This window comes from Dermacentor silvarum, chromosome 3 (genome assembly GCF_013339745.2).
Source record: "Dermacentor silvarum isolate Dsil-2018 chromosome 3, BIME_Dsil_1.4, whole genome shotgun sequence".
Classification (NCBI taxonomy): domain Eukaryota; kingdom Metazoa; phylum Arthropoda; class Arachnida; order Ixodida; family Ixodidae; genus Dermacentor; species Dermacentor silvarum.
In genome coordinates, this window is record NC_051156.1 from 188,557,835 (window position 1) to 188,570,768 (window position 12,934).

Consider the following 12,934-nt stretch of genomic DNA (forward strand, 5'->3'; position numbering starts at 1 on the left):
GTACACGGGTGTTACGCGATATGGCAAGCACACGTTGTAACAACGTGTGCTGTTCAACGTGTGCTACGCGTGATACATGGACAGCCCACGTTGCGTTGTTCTATAGCAAGTGTGAGCATAATAACAAACAAGCCCCCCACGAGGAGTCTGAGCTGTCGCAATAAATCTACTGCGCGACTTCAATCGTCGACACGGGTCGGAGCGAACGGAAAGAATCCATGTATACACTGATCCATCATCATGCGGTCTCGGAACAATCGCTGCTATTCTATGCATAGGCGTGTACTATGCATGTACGGGGACTGGAATGTGCACTTGTCTAACATTTGTAAGCGTTGTCATAAAGGCCGAAAATGAAGCGCTGCTTCTGACGTCACTGCAACATGCAGCACTCTCAAAAGAACATCACGTAAGGAAAGGAGGCCTTACCGCTAAACCTGCACAAACATTTACCGTATGGCCTATGTTTACAGTCTGGGCACTTAATTAGGGCTCGGTCATTATCCCAAAGTCGAGGGACAGAATGTCGAAACTATGTTTGAGTACGCAAGATTCCAGACGAAACGTCAAGCAGACGCCTCGATGCACTGACACGTCTTCGTGTTTGCGGCGACACAGCAGACGAAGCACGATTACGTAGTAGCAAACGTCGCGCTCCGGTCGGTGTCGGCGCTACAGGTAATTAATTTAGGCGCATTCACTTTTTTTTTTAAACCGATTGCGGCACAGGAAAACACTCGGACTCACTATGCTCCTTGATCTCAGGTATATGCAACGCCGGTACCCTGTGATTCAGCCACATATGTGTAAAAATAAATTTCTGCAAAATGCTTTCTATTTATTATTATTTGCTGGGCCATAAAGGGACAGTTTGTCAGAGCCGTTTGACACGAGGCGGTAGAATTCCACGAAGCGGCCGGCATGAGAGTGCCCGTGGGCCACGCACGCTATTTGTTTTGTTGTTAAATTGTTTTGTTTTCCGGGTGATGGGGCTCCCCGTAAAGCAGTGCAGCTCCCCCACCCCCTATCACGTCAAACCACGTCTATGTGTACTCTTATGTGCCTGCCACGTGGTTGAATAAACACAAACTCAAGCTCAGCGAATGACAAAGAAAAGTGTTCGATCACCGTTCCATGCGCGCGACATTCCGCGTGACGAAACAAACGAATCCATCAAATGCCGTGCGGCTTCGTTAAAATTCGCCGCCGCTTCGCAAAGTTCAAACAAGAACTTATTCTCTTCTATACTGCCACGTGAAAAAAACACGGGTCTCGATTGTAAGGTGATCAGAGACGTCGTCGTTTTAGTAACGTTTCTTTTGATAATACCAAAACGGCGCATATAAAAAGAAAAAAGCATCCAAAGGTAGCAAAAAAAAAAAAAAAAAAGAATGAATAGAAAAAAAATCTAAAGGTAGCAAGAAACGACGCATAGGCAGGCGCCGTCAGAATTGTTCCTTCCTACAACCCTGACGTCTGTTCGCGCCGTTTTACCCGCGTAATACGCGAAACACCGTGTCCTTTAAGCGTCGCGAGCCGGCCTCAGTTGCTGCTTCAGTCGCCAGCGGACTTCGACAAGTTATAACGCATATAACGTTACCCGCGTCAAACACGCGCCGTCTGCTATTTTACCTTGTTTCGCCGCCTTCTTCTTCTTCGTCGTCTGCTTCTTCCAAACAGACCCGGGTGTGGATGTCGTCTGCTTCTGTTGCGGCTTCTTCGCGCCAAGCTCTTCTTTGGTTTTCATCTCGAGCGCGATGCTCTCGTGCTGCAGCTTGTAGGTGGACGTCACCATCGCGCTGAGCAGGGCCCTCGCGTCGCGACTCAAGTCGACGCTCGAATCGTCGCCCCCCGATCCGGCGGCGAGGCCGTCCTCGCGTGTCCGCGACTGGGCCGATGATGACGACGACGACGACGAGGGAGAGTCGCCGGCGGCCTCCGAAGATATGAGCCGCCGCCGCTGCCCGCCCAGTTCCTCCGCCAGCGTGCCAGCCAACGCAGGGGCGCGCCAACCGCCGCCCGCAGTATGTAATACACACACGCGCGCTGGCCGTCAGCTAGCCGCCACCGTAGCGAGATCTCGTCGCGCGCTTCGGTTGCGAGCGGCAGGGTTGCTCCGGCACACCGGCAGCAGCATCGCCGAGGCAGCGGTCAGCGACACTTCGGTTCACACGGTGTGTACACACAACAACACGCACGACACGGCACACCAAGAAGCTCGGCGGCGATTATAGGGCGAGGGTGAGAACGGGTGGGAGAGAAGGCGTGGCGATGATCACGCGAACGACAGACGGGAAACGAACCCCTTTCTTCTTCTTCTGAGATTCCAGAGCACCGGCCACGGCGATGTTATATAAAAGCAGGGCGTTCGCAAATGCCCGCCTTCCGAGAAGGCACACGCACGCACGCACAGTGCAAACGCCGTCTGCCGTCTGCGTGAGCCGCGGATCTGCTACACCGTAGCAGACGACAGCAGCTCCGAGAAAAACGGCGCAGGTGCCCTCCATTGAGCAAGCAGACGATTTTCTTCACCGCTGGTTGTAGTACACCGCCGGATGAGCTACGGTAGTACAGAGATGATGATAACGGCAGGAGGGGGGGGGGGGACGAGTAGCGAGCGGGCTTCCGGCTTTTATGAGAGAAGCGAGTAGCAAAGGCAGGTGCGGTGCCGCCGCCTGGTGCCGTTCACGGGAGGCCTTCCCGACGAAGCAAGGGTCTTCCGAGATGCGAAGCAGAACGTTTTCGTTCCACTCTTCGCGGACGAAAGAAACGTCCGGAAAGAAACCAAAGTCGCATAACTCGCGGACGTAGTCTGCATACGCAACGATAGTGCCGTACTCCAGTTGCGAAACTCGTGGCGCGATGCAGCGGCTCCGCTGATAATAACACGTGCGTGGTTAGAGTAACAGCTTTGAGGATGGTGGTGATCCATTACGCCCTTCGCATATCTAATTTTACTCGCCCCTCCCGTGCCCCGATGCTTAACTGCAACGAAAAAAAGAAAAAAAAGAGAGAGAGAGAGAGAGAGAGACCGGCTTCGCAGCGCGCACATCGAGTGAAAACAGCAATGAACGCACACCGTGAAGCAACACGTGGCTACGGTGGCTAGATGGGTCCGTAACGTGGCAGAACATACATGTACGTACGTCACGCCGCCTGTCATTGGCCGCTACAAGCAGGCATCCCAACGCGATCACCTCTGCGATCTAAATTCTGTTCCGTTGGGTCTCTCGGAGCTCGTAAGCAACAAGTGTTCCATGACCGACCAACCTTGCCGTGTTTGCAACGGCGCACACTCGTCGCCACAGCTCTCGCTCTACGGACGTTAGGTATGACCTCAGGAGCCTCCGTGCTTACACAGCGGACAAACTAAAGAAATATTGCGCCGCGAGCCAATATAATGTCTTTATTACATAGCGTCAGAAATTGCAGTGCGACACTGCCTTTCAACTTTCAAAGATGTTGAAGGCACGTGCGAGCGGACATCAACCAACGCAGCCCTTGACAGCACCTGACCGTTGCCTTTGGTCACGTCAGTTCTCGCGGGAAACGAGATTCGCCGTTTTTACGTCGCGCGCAGACACGGGAAGATGGAGTGCGCAGGCGAATGAATTCTGCTGACACAGGACAGCGCTTAGGTCTATTGGGGGAAAGGGCAGTACCCAAAGGTACCGTGCACAGTTCAAAACCCGCGGTGAACCCTGGCCGCGCTCTCCTGAAGCAAGGACTACAGGCTGCGCAGACATCTCACGCGCAACGGCAGCGGGTATCCATATACAGGCACTCTCCGGAAGTGCCGACCGAGCCGATATGTTGCCGGTGCACATCCCGTCACAGATAGAGCGCGCCGTCTGTGCGGCATTGGCCTACTTTGCGTCGGTGTTTCCTCTGGCTTGTGATGACGATGATTTCTAATGATGCCATCGCCTTTAAAACGGGGTGACGTCAAACAGTCACCTACAGGCTGTGTGAGCTTAGTAGATTTTACTACCACTTTTTGCCCAGTCTAGCATTTTGCATACATCTGTGTACGTTACCTTGTAAGGTTATACTTATATGGCTGTAACGATCTCGCCCCCGTCTCTTTCCGGCTTCTTTTCTATACCAATGCTCGCCCCCTTGCATATATTACGACTGCTGACCAGTTGCACTCCCATCAGCTTTGAATACCAGTGCTCCTGAAATAATGGCGTTCCCTCCGGTTCAGGCTGCGTGAATATCTTTGCCTGTCACCACAATGTGCCGAGCCCGTTTTCGAATCTTTCTCTTTTTAGCAAACACGCGCCTCGCCCTATTGCGAATATTTGCTCCTGCATGTTCTTGTATTTCTTTTTCCTTTCTTGCTTGCTGTCATTGTAAATCTAGATCGCAATACAGTCGAACCCGGATATATCGAACTCACATATAACGAATTATTGCGTATAACGAACAGCAGTAACATTCCCTTGAAAAGTTTTGTATAAAATGTTTACTTTATACATCGAATTATCTATATATCGAACTTTCTTTTGATCCCCATCAGATTCGCATCTAATTTACCGACTTCTGTTTAAAATTTACAATTAAACTGCGGGGTCTTACGTGCCGAAAACCACGATCTGATAACGAGGCACGCCGTAGTGGGGGACTCCGGATTCATTTTCACCACCTATAGGGTTCTTTACCGTGCACCCATTGCGCCGTAGACGGGCGTTCTTGCATTTCGCCCCCCATCGAAATGCGGCTGCCGCGGCCGGGATTTGATCCCGCGACCTCGTGCTCATATCAGCGCAACGCCAAAGTCACTAAGCAACCACGGCGGGTGACCGTTTCTCTCACTTTTCTTTTTTTTATGACTCCGGGTGGTCTATTTAGACTTCCAGTTACCCTGCACTTGGGTTGCCGGGTGTATCTATTTCGTCCTGTGAGAGTGCCGTTTGTCCAAGACGTCGGCTGGGAGGGCAAAGGCGCTTCGTGCACAATGTTTGACCTGCGCGTCACTCGTGTTCATTCGGTGCGCGCCTTCTTTTTTTTCTCTCTCTTCTCCATTTCTACATCACATCAAATCATCAAACCATCAAATTCCTCCATGTTGTCACATTCCAACGTGTCGGCGTTTTGAGCCAATCAGAGAAGCCGAAGCCGCCACGCGAACCAACCAGAGCTGACAAGTAGGCGAAATGGGCAACCCGGCAGAATTTGTATAGTGTCCGCAATAGAACCCCGGGTCCGCCTCTGGCTTGATGGCATATGGACGAAGGAAATTGCTAAGGGGGAGCACTGCGCAAGACCATTGTAGCCAAACGAGACGGCCCGACACGTGATCGTCACGTCATGCAGAGCGCGTGGTAGGTTTTAGCGTTTCCGCTCAGCAGGCAGAACCACAGCAGAGTGTATACAAGCCATGGCCGAACAGCCGAGCAAACGCGCATAGATGAAACACTGTCGGGGACTAAACATTCTCGGCCAATCCGCCGAGTCTCAGACGCCACGTGTTCAGCCGACTTTTCGAGGGAAAAGAGCGAAGAGAAAATGGCTTCACGGAGAGTTGGCTTGCCAAGGCTCTGTCTCCTAGTTTATTTCATTCCTCCACGGTTAATGGAAGGAGCGAAGGCCGCAATGAAAACACGACGAAGCGCGAATGCTAAGGGAGAGAGCGCAAACCGGGGCCGGGTCACGTTTCGCTGACGCCTGTAGATCGAGAGTTCGGCCCCGAGAGTGACCAACGCGGTCACAGCGCGGCTCGATTGCCTTTCGTCACAGTTTATCGGCGTCGTCAGCATCGCCACGAGGTCGTCGGCAAATGTCGTCGATCGATGAATGGCGCAGCTGAGAGAAAGCGCGTCGACGACACGCTCTGTAGAAAAAAAAAAAAAAAAAAAGGAAAGCGACGTGCGTGCCGGGGTCGGTCGGTGATTGTTTTTTCTTTGGCGATCGCTGGACACCTAGCAACGAGCGCGCCGTGAAGACGCACTCCGCGCGGCAACCCGCGGTGGTCGCGATATCAACGGCGTCACGAGAGCCGCACGTGCTTGCGACGTAGAGGCATGCAGCGAAAGCGCCACGTAGTCTCAGGGTTTCCTACAAAAACTACCAGAGAAAATTCTGGAGCTATAGTGACTACTGGAGCTGAAAGAATAGCGGTTCAGCTAGCATGGGAATAATTTGGTATAGTTTGCACAGACGTCATCGCGGCCGCCATCTTTGGGCACTTGCACGTCGGGAAGGAGTGCAATCAAAAAACCACCCCCTGACAGCCCGAAGTAATTAATTCACCAGTGTGCTCGGAGTGAAGGGTTCAGCGACTGCTCATGAACAGCATCGGAGGCGATGGAACAAATGCAATGAAAAAATACCATGGAAAAGTACGACACGGTTTCGCGTTACAACCCGTCGCCTGGTGATTCAGTGGCTACTTCATTCCGCTGCTGGGCAAGGCATGTCTTGCGTAGAACGACAAAGCGATAACAGTGATAAACCGGCGAAAAGCAGTCACCGTCAATAAGCAAAACAATGTGCGCGTGATAGTACAATGCACTGACGACATCGTGGCCGCCATGTTTGGATATATAGCGCGGTGAGAGCGGCGTCCGTGACGTCACATGAAAACTATTTATATAGATAAACTGAGCTAGATGGAGGTAGCGGGCTTACTTCCCAACCGACGCCCTGTATTGAGGTGAGGTATATAGGGAGCCTTCATACGCACGCAAACAGTGCTCTGATCCATCAGCCAAGTCATTTGCACCACTGCCGAAAGTACTATAGGCGCACACAGACAATATCCTTGCGCAGCGAAATATAGTTCCGGGCGACAACTTCTAATTATTATCGGGATTTTGGAGTGTTGTTTTTGCTTCGTATACATGATACGTTACAGCGATACGTGACATGTTAGGACATTTCCGCAAGCGCGTCCTATATATATATATATATATATATATATATATATATATATATATATATATATATATATATATATATATCACGAATTATTGCGGCGGTGAGCAATCAACGCGGCGCGGATTAATACATCTCTAGGGGCATTCGGCCTTCCTATTGGCTAAGGAGTCCTGGAGCTTCCACAGTGTTGCAAACGACTTGCGAGATGGAGTATAGAGCGCGCCTATAGGTATGAAGGCTCCCTGTGCATGGTGAAGCTGGCAATGTCAATACGCAACGTCAACAGGCCACACCTAATGCGGAGCCTCCCGCCACGACGTCTCTCAAAGCGCGTGTCTACCTTTGGGACGTTAAACCTAATCAATCAATCAAGCAACCAATCAATCACCACCGTTCATTAACACTCCTCCGCAGAGAAGACGCTGTAATAGGCGGTTACATTTGATTGGCAGAATCACTGGCGACATACATGTAGATTATAGAAAGAAAGAAAGAAAGAAAGAAAGAAAGAGAGAAAGAAGAAAGAAGAAAGAAAGAAAGAAAGAAAGAAAGAAAGAAAGAAAGAAAGAAAGAATAACATGAAGTTACAATGTGCACGCAGCTGACACACCTTTGAGACTGCCGCAATATAGTGACGTAGCTAACGGGACATTATAAAGATTAGGTTTTACGACTACGCAGGGTGCGCGAGCTTTGGGAAAGCCTTCGCTTCGTCTTTCGGGGTAATTCGCTCCATTAAGATGGGGGGGCAGCGCCAGCGAAGCGTTGCAACAGCCTCGGTATGAACGGGTTGTTGCAAAGAATGACACGAAAAGCAAGAACGAGCGTGCTCGGTGTGAAGGTTTCTCAGAGACTGCTCATACAGCATCGTAGGCGATGGAACAAATGCAATGAAAAAATAGAATGGAAGAGTACGACACGGTTTCGCGTTACAACCCCTCGCCTGGTGATTCAGTGGCTACTTCATTCCGCTGCTGGGCAAGGCATTCGTGATAAGATAGCGTACACGCTTAGACAATTGCGGCAAGTTGGGCGCCGGCTGGCAAAGTTGCGTGGCAGCGAATAAACAGAGCCAAAAGAGACGTGAATACGTTCCTTGCAGCAAATGAATTACTTTTTTTTTTTTTGCACTGAAGATTAAAAAAAAACGTGCAGCTAGGATCAACGAGTAATTGAAGTAATAATAATAATAATAATAATAATAATAATAATAATAATAATAATAATAATAATAATAATAATAATAATAATAATAATAATAATATTCCGAGCTTCGAGTCACCAACTGACCCCGCAAGAGCGCTGCAATCCTCTATACAGCCCCCTGGTTAATTAGCATAGTCGGTAAAAGCAAGTTCTTCGGTTAGATTATATGCATCCTGGGTTCGATTTACAAGACCTTATACGAGCTCTTCTCGAGCTCTTACGAGAGAAAAGCTTGGTAAATTATAGGCCTCGGATTGCCTTTCACGCTTCAAATGACAGTTGCATTCTGTGTTCTTTCGTTGCATAAGCATCTTGTGCGGAGAAAGAGAGAGAGAGAAACCTCTATCACCAGGGAAAGCATGTCTAAATTTACGATGGCTCATGCCCTAATTTCGTGCTACTTGTAGAAAGTTGGAACCCGAACCAAAGTAGTGGTTCTTAAAAAGGAAGAGAAGAGAAAAGTACAGCGCCGTAACTGCCTCTCGCGGGAGGGCCCCTCAACAGCGCTGTACGGGTAGGGGGTGAGGGGAGATAGTAGAGAGTGGGTGCAGCATAGGCAAATCGCAGCATAAACACCGCTCTCTCTCTCTCTCTCATCTCTCATAATCGCCTCTTCGCGAACCCCGGCACAGCTTGCCGCAGCACTCGACATCGCCAGCCCGTAACGACGAAGTCTCGGTACGTATACTCTAACGACGACTCGCACGTGGCTGGGAGTCATGGCGCCGCGCACACCAGCTCGCCGCCTCGTAAAAATGGAGGCTCTATTGGGCTTCGCACGTGTACCGAAATCCGCGTTTGGTCTCTGCGGCGCCATGGCGCGATCATCGCTTCCTTTACGCAGGCATAACCGCGTCGGTGGCTGATAAGGGAAACGCCGGGGGGCGTCATCACAAGGACCCTCTCTCGCGCAGCTGGCGCGGGAATGCGCCCGAAAGATAAGCGCCGCCATAAACCGCCGCTGTGTGTACCAGTGGGTATAGTGAGTACCACCCCATATAGGTGTGAACGGCTGAGATGGTACACGAAAACGTGGAGAATTCGGGACGCTCAAAGCGCCGCGACCATTTGCGATGGGTCTGCAAATCATCGCGGACGGACAGGACGGAACAACAGCTATATAACGGCACCCTCTGGAGCAGACGTCTGTAGGTTGGTCGCATTCGGAGATTCTCGCACGCTTCGAGCGACGTTAACGTTCAGCGAGACGCCGTTAGAGCATCTGTCGGCGCATGCGCGATGCTTACTACGCATGCGCAGTTGGAGGCACAGGTAGGCGGCACAATGGTAACGCTGTGCCGAAATAGTCGATGATCACGGCGAAGGAAACGCTTTCACAACTATGCGCGACGTGGAAATGGCGCTCGTGGGAGGGTTTGACACAGTTTTCGTCAATTCCGAAGGCTTACAGCCAATCGGGGCCTCGTCGAAAGCAGTATTATCAGGAAATGAATATGCGCGCCCGAAGGTTTCGCAATGAAGCTGCGACACAATCTGGTTACGCGCGCAGTATAGGCAACGTGGTTTGTATAGGAAAACGAGGAGGAAAAGAAGGAACGAAAGGTACGGAGGTCAACCAGACTCGCGTCAGGTTTGCTACCCTACGCAGGGGAGGGGGTGTGTTGGGATGAAAAGAAAGAGGTTTGTATACGACGGTGAGCAACGCGTATAGGCAGAAGCCCGACGAAAACTGGGCGCTTTTCTCTGCGGATGCCGTATATATGGGAGCGTTCATAGAAGCACTTGTTATCGCTGTGGCAGCGAACGTCCGCGTTGGAAGTCAATACTAATGCGTTATAGGCTCCATTTTCCGGGGTACTGGGGCCTAGCTCGATATGCCGCGATACCTTTTGTGCGCACGACTGACGTTTTTCTTGCTTCTCTCTTCAGTTTCCTCACCTATTTCCCTCCAATACTGATATGGAATGCAGGGAAGCCAACTGGAAGCACGGACGGTTCATCCTCTTGCCTTTATTTATCGGCAAGAAAGGAGGTAAGAAAAAAAAATACAGGTGACTAAACCACAAGTAATCCTAGTCGGCTAACTCCGCAGAGGAATTGGCGAGGGGCAAATGCACTCGCGTGGCCGCTAAGGCCTGAGCTGAAATATATATATATATATATATATATATATATATATATATATATATATATATATAGGGTAGCTATAGACAGATTTTTATGAAAGAGGCGTGTAACGCAATATATCTTTTTATGCGGGGCGCCTTTCTTTACGTAAAAAAAGTTTCCAAGTAAAGGCCGTTTCTTTTATGCAAAGGGCACCCAACAATCCGCGCGAAGTAAAGTTACAGCGCTTGCGCAAGACCCCCGTCGGCAGCTCCTGGGTTATTACGGGCCACGTACGTGGATATTGAGTTGCACGAAGCGAGCGAGATATTCGCGGAAGCCAAACATTTCGACAGAATCTCCCGTCTGGTTGAATTTAATAATCACAGGGCGCGCAACACCTCCAGCTAAAGAACTGAAGTTGCTTTGTGCACCTGTTCTCGCGCTCGCAAAAAAAAAAAAAGAAAGAGAGAGAGAGAGAGAGAGATAAAAAAAAACAGCAGTTGCTATTGGCGCTTCATACCGTGTTCCCTACGCGCAGGTTCTTCTGCGTCGTGCAAAGTGTCCTTCAGCAAAGTATACGAGCAGCCCGATTTAACGCTTGCCCCTTGAGCACGAGACAAGGCGGAAACAACATCAAAGAAATTGCACTCGGTGCCCCGGTGAAGCCAATCGTTTCGTTAGCGCATACAGCGACAACAGCGCCAACAACGGCGAAGGGCAACCAACGCCAGAGCCACCCGCGCGCTCTTCGCGGGAAACGCGCCCGGTAATGTGGCTTTCCCGCACGCAGGCGAGCGTAGTGGCGAAGCCCGCGACGCGGCTTCCCCACCGACGACACGCCGTTTCGTCAGGCGCTTGCGCAGCAGATAGAAAAGAAAATACAGTTCGCGGTTAATTGGAGCACGCCGTGTCAAGGTTGGGGCGTGCCACGCTCCCGTCATACAACAGCATCCATAAAGAGAGAGAGAGTGAGTGAGGCGACAGCAGGCTTATTACGGGCTACGTAACACGCCATTTGTGCGTAAATGCATACAAAGCACGCGAGCGCTGTCGCTCGTCGACTCAGCATAAATTATGTTAGCAGATGCAAAGCCCGCGTTCAAACTTATATGCGGCGCTCTTAAAGGGATACTAAAGTAGAACATTAAGTGAAGTTGCCTAAGCAAACTATACGCTAACAATAACAAAGCCGCCGCTCTTGCAAGAGAGGAAACGGCTTGGTAAGCCAAGAAAAGACACAAAAACGAACATTCATTTCAGCGCGCTGAATGAATTGGGCTTGAGAGCCGGCGGTGACGATTGGCGCCAGCCCTATACCGGCTTCGAGATCTACCCAATCGGTGCGCGCTGATTTGGACAGTCCATTTACAGAGGACACCCGCTATATATAGCTCTTAGGGTCTTACGTCACAAAACAACGATCTGATTGTGAGTCACGTGGTTGTGGTGAGACTCCGGATTAATTTCGACTATACCTGGGGTTCTTTAACGTGCACCCAATGCGCCGTACACGGGCGTTCTTGCATTTCGACCCCATCGAAATGCGGCAGACATATAGGCCTATAGCTCGCTGACCGCCGCCGTCACGCCCGACGGCGCTTGCGATCCGGCCGCGGCTCGTCATATTGCGCTTATTTTTGACAACACAATTAACGCGGGCTCAAATAAATTTATTTTCTCGGCGTCGTCGGTGCGAACAGCAGCCGAAACGTACTACGTTCAAGCCAGCCGAGCCGCCTCGCTGAGACGTATACGGTCGGTGTTTGATTTCCGTCTGCCTGCAAGACGAAATGCCGTTGGACCGTTGCTTGCGATCACGCCAGTGGTTGTGTTGGACGCTGCTTTACGGAACAGCCGCACATGCGACATAATTTTGTTCTATTAATCACTATTTCGTGCGAAAATGAAACTGTAGCCAATTTCTATAGGCCGCCGCGAACGGCTATATAGAATCAATCGCCCCGGCTGGGTGATTGATTGCGATGCGCTGATTGCGGACCTATACGGCGCAATCTCATGTCTGTACCGCTTCTCATGCTCCTATACGGATATAGAGCATCGCCGAAATCGCGCTTTCATTAGCGAATGCGCGAATGACCAAAACTGCACATTTCATGGTGGCGACTTCGATTTATGCACCTGAATGGACGCAGCCGCGTGAGGCTCTCGGGAGTGTTCACTCGTGCGCAAAATGTTGTTTTCCGAGTCAGAGATGGAGACTTGCGGACGCGTTTTCGCTGAATGATCACACATGACGTGAAAAATCAGTATTTCTCTCTCTTAAGCGTCCCGTTTGGATTTATGACCTGAGATTCGGCATGTCGCAAAATCGTGACAACAGTATATAGAATACTTTAAGCGTATAGCCAACTCGTACCTGTGGGGTGACTGCGACGGTTGTGCGACTCAGATCAATAGTTCACGCAGGCGGGCCTCCAGCCGTTATCTTTTTTACACTTGCTAGAAGAAGAAGAAAACCTCAGTCAGTGACGCATCCATAGTCCCCAGTCGCCTTGGATGGATGGATGGATGGATGAGGCTGAACCCTTTAAATCGGGCGGTGGCATACGCCACCTAGCCATGGCTATTAACATAATTTGTACTTTGTGGTGGGTGAAATTTCACCCCTGCCTTAATTTTATCCACCAATCAGATAACCTCTGTTTGGTTATTTCTACCCGCTTAAAGTCTATTTTGCCTTCACTGTCCCTAAACCCCAATGCTTTGAAAAAATCAGCCCCGTTGCCTTGCACTGTAGGGTTAAGCCCCTTACAGA

The 12,934-nt window shown here is 50.5% G+C and overlaps 1 protein-coding gene across 1 annotated transcript in view; it reads right to left on the bottom strand.

The window, feature by feature from the left end:
• Positions 1 to 2,514, bottom strand: part of LOC119446283 (polyamine-transporting ATPase 13A3-like) — a 181,118-nt gene extending 178,604 nt beyond the window's left edge. Inside the window, 1 exon segment of the mRNA XM_037710677.2 lies at positions 1,633 to 2,514. Coding sequence (XP_037566605.2) covers positions 1,633 to 1,795 — 163 coding nt within the window. The 5' untranslated portion in view covers positions 1,796 to 2,514.
• Positions 2,515 to 12,934: the final 10,420 nt, after the last annotated feature.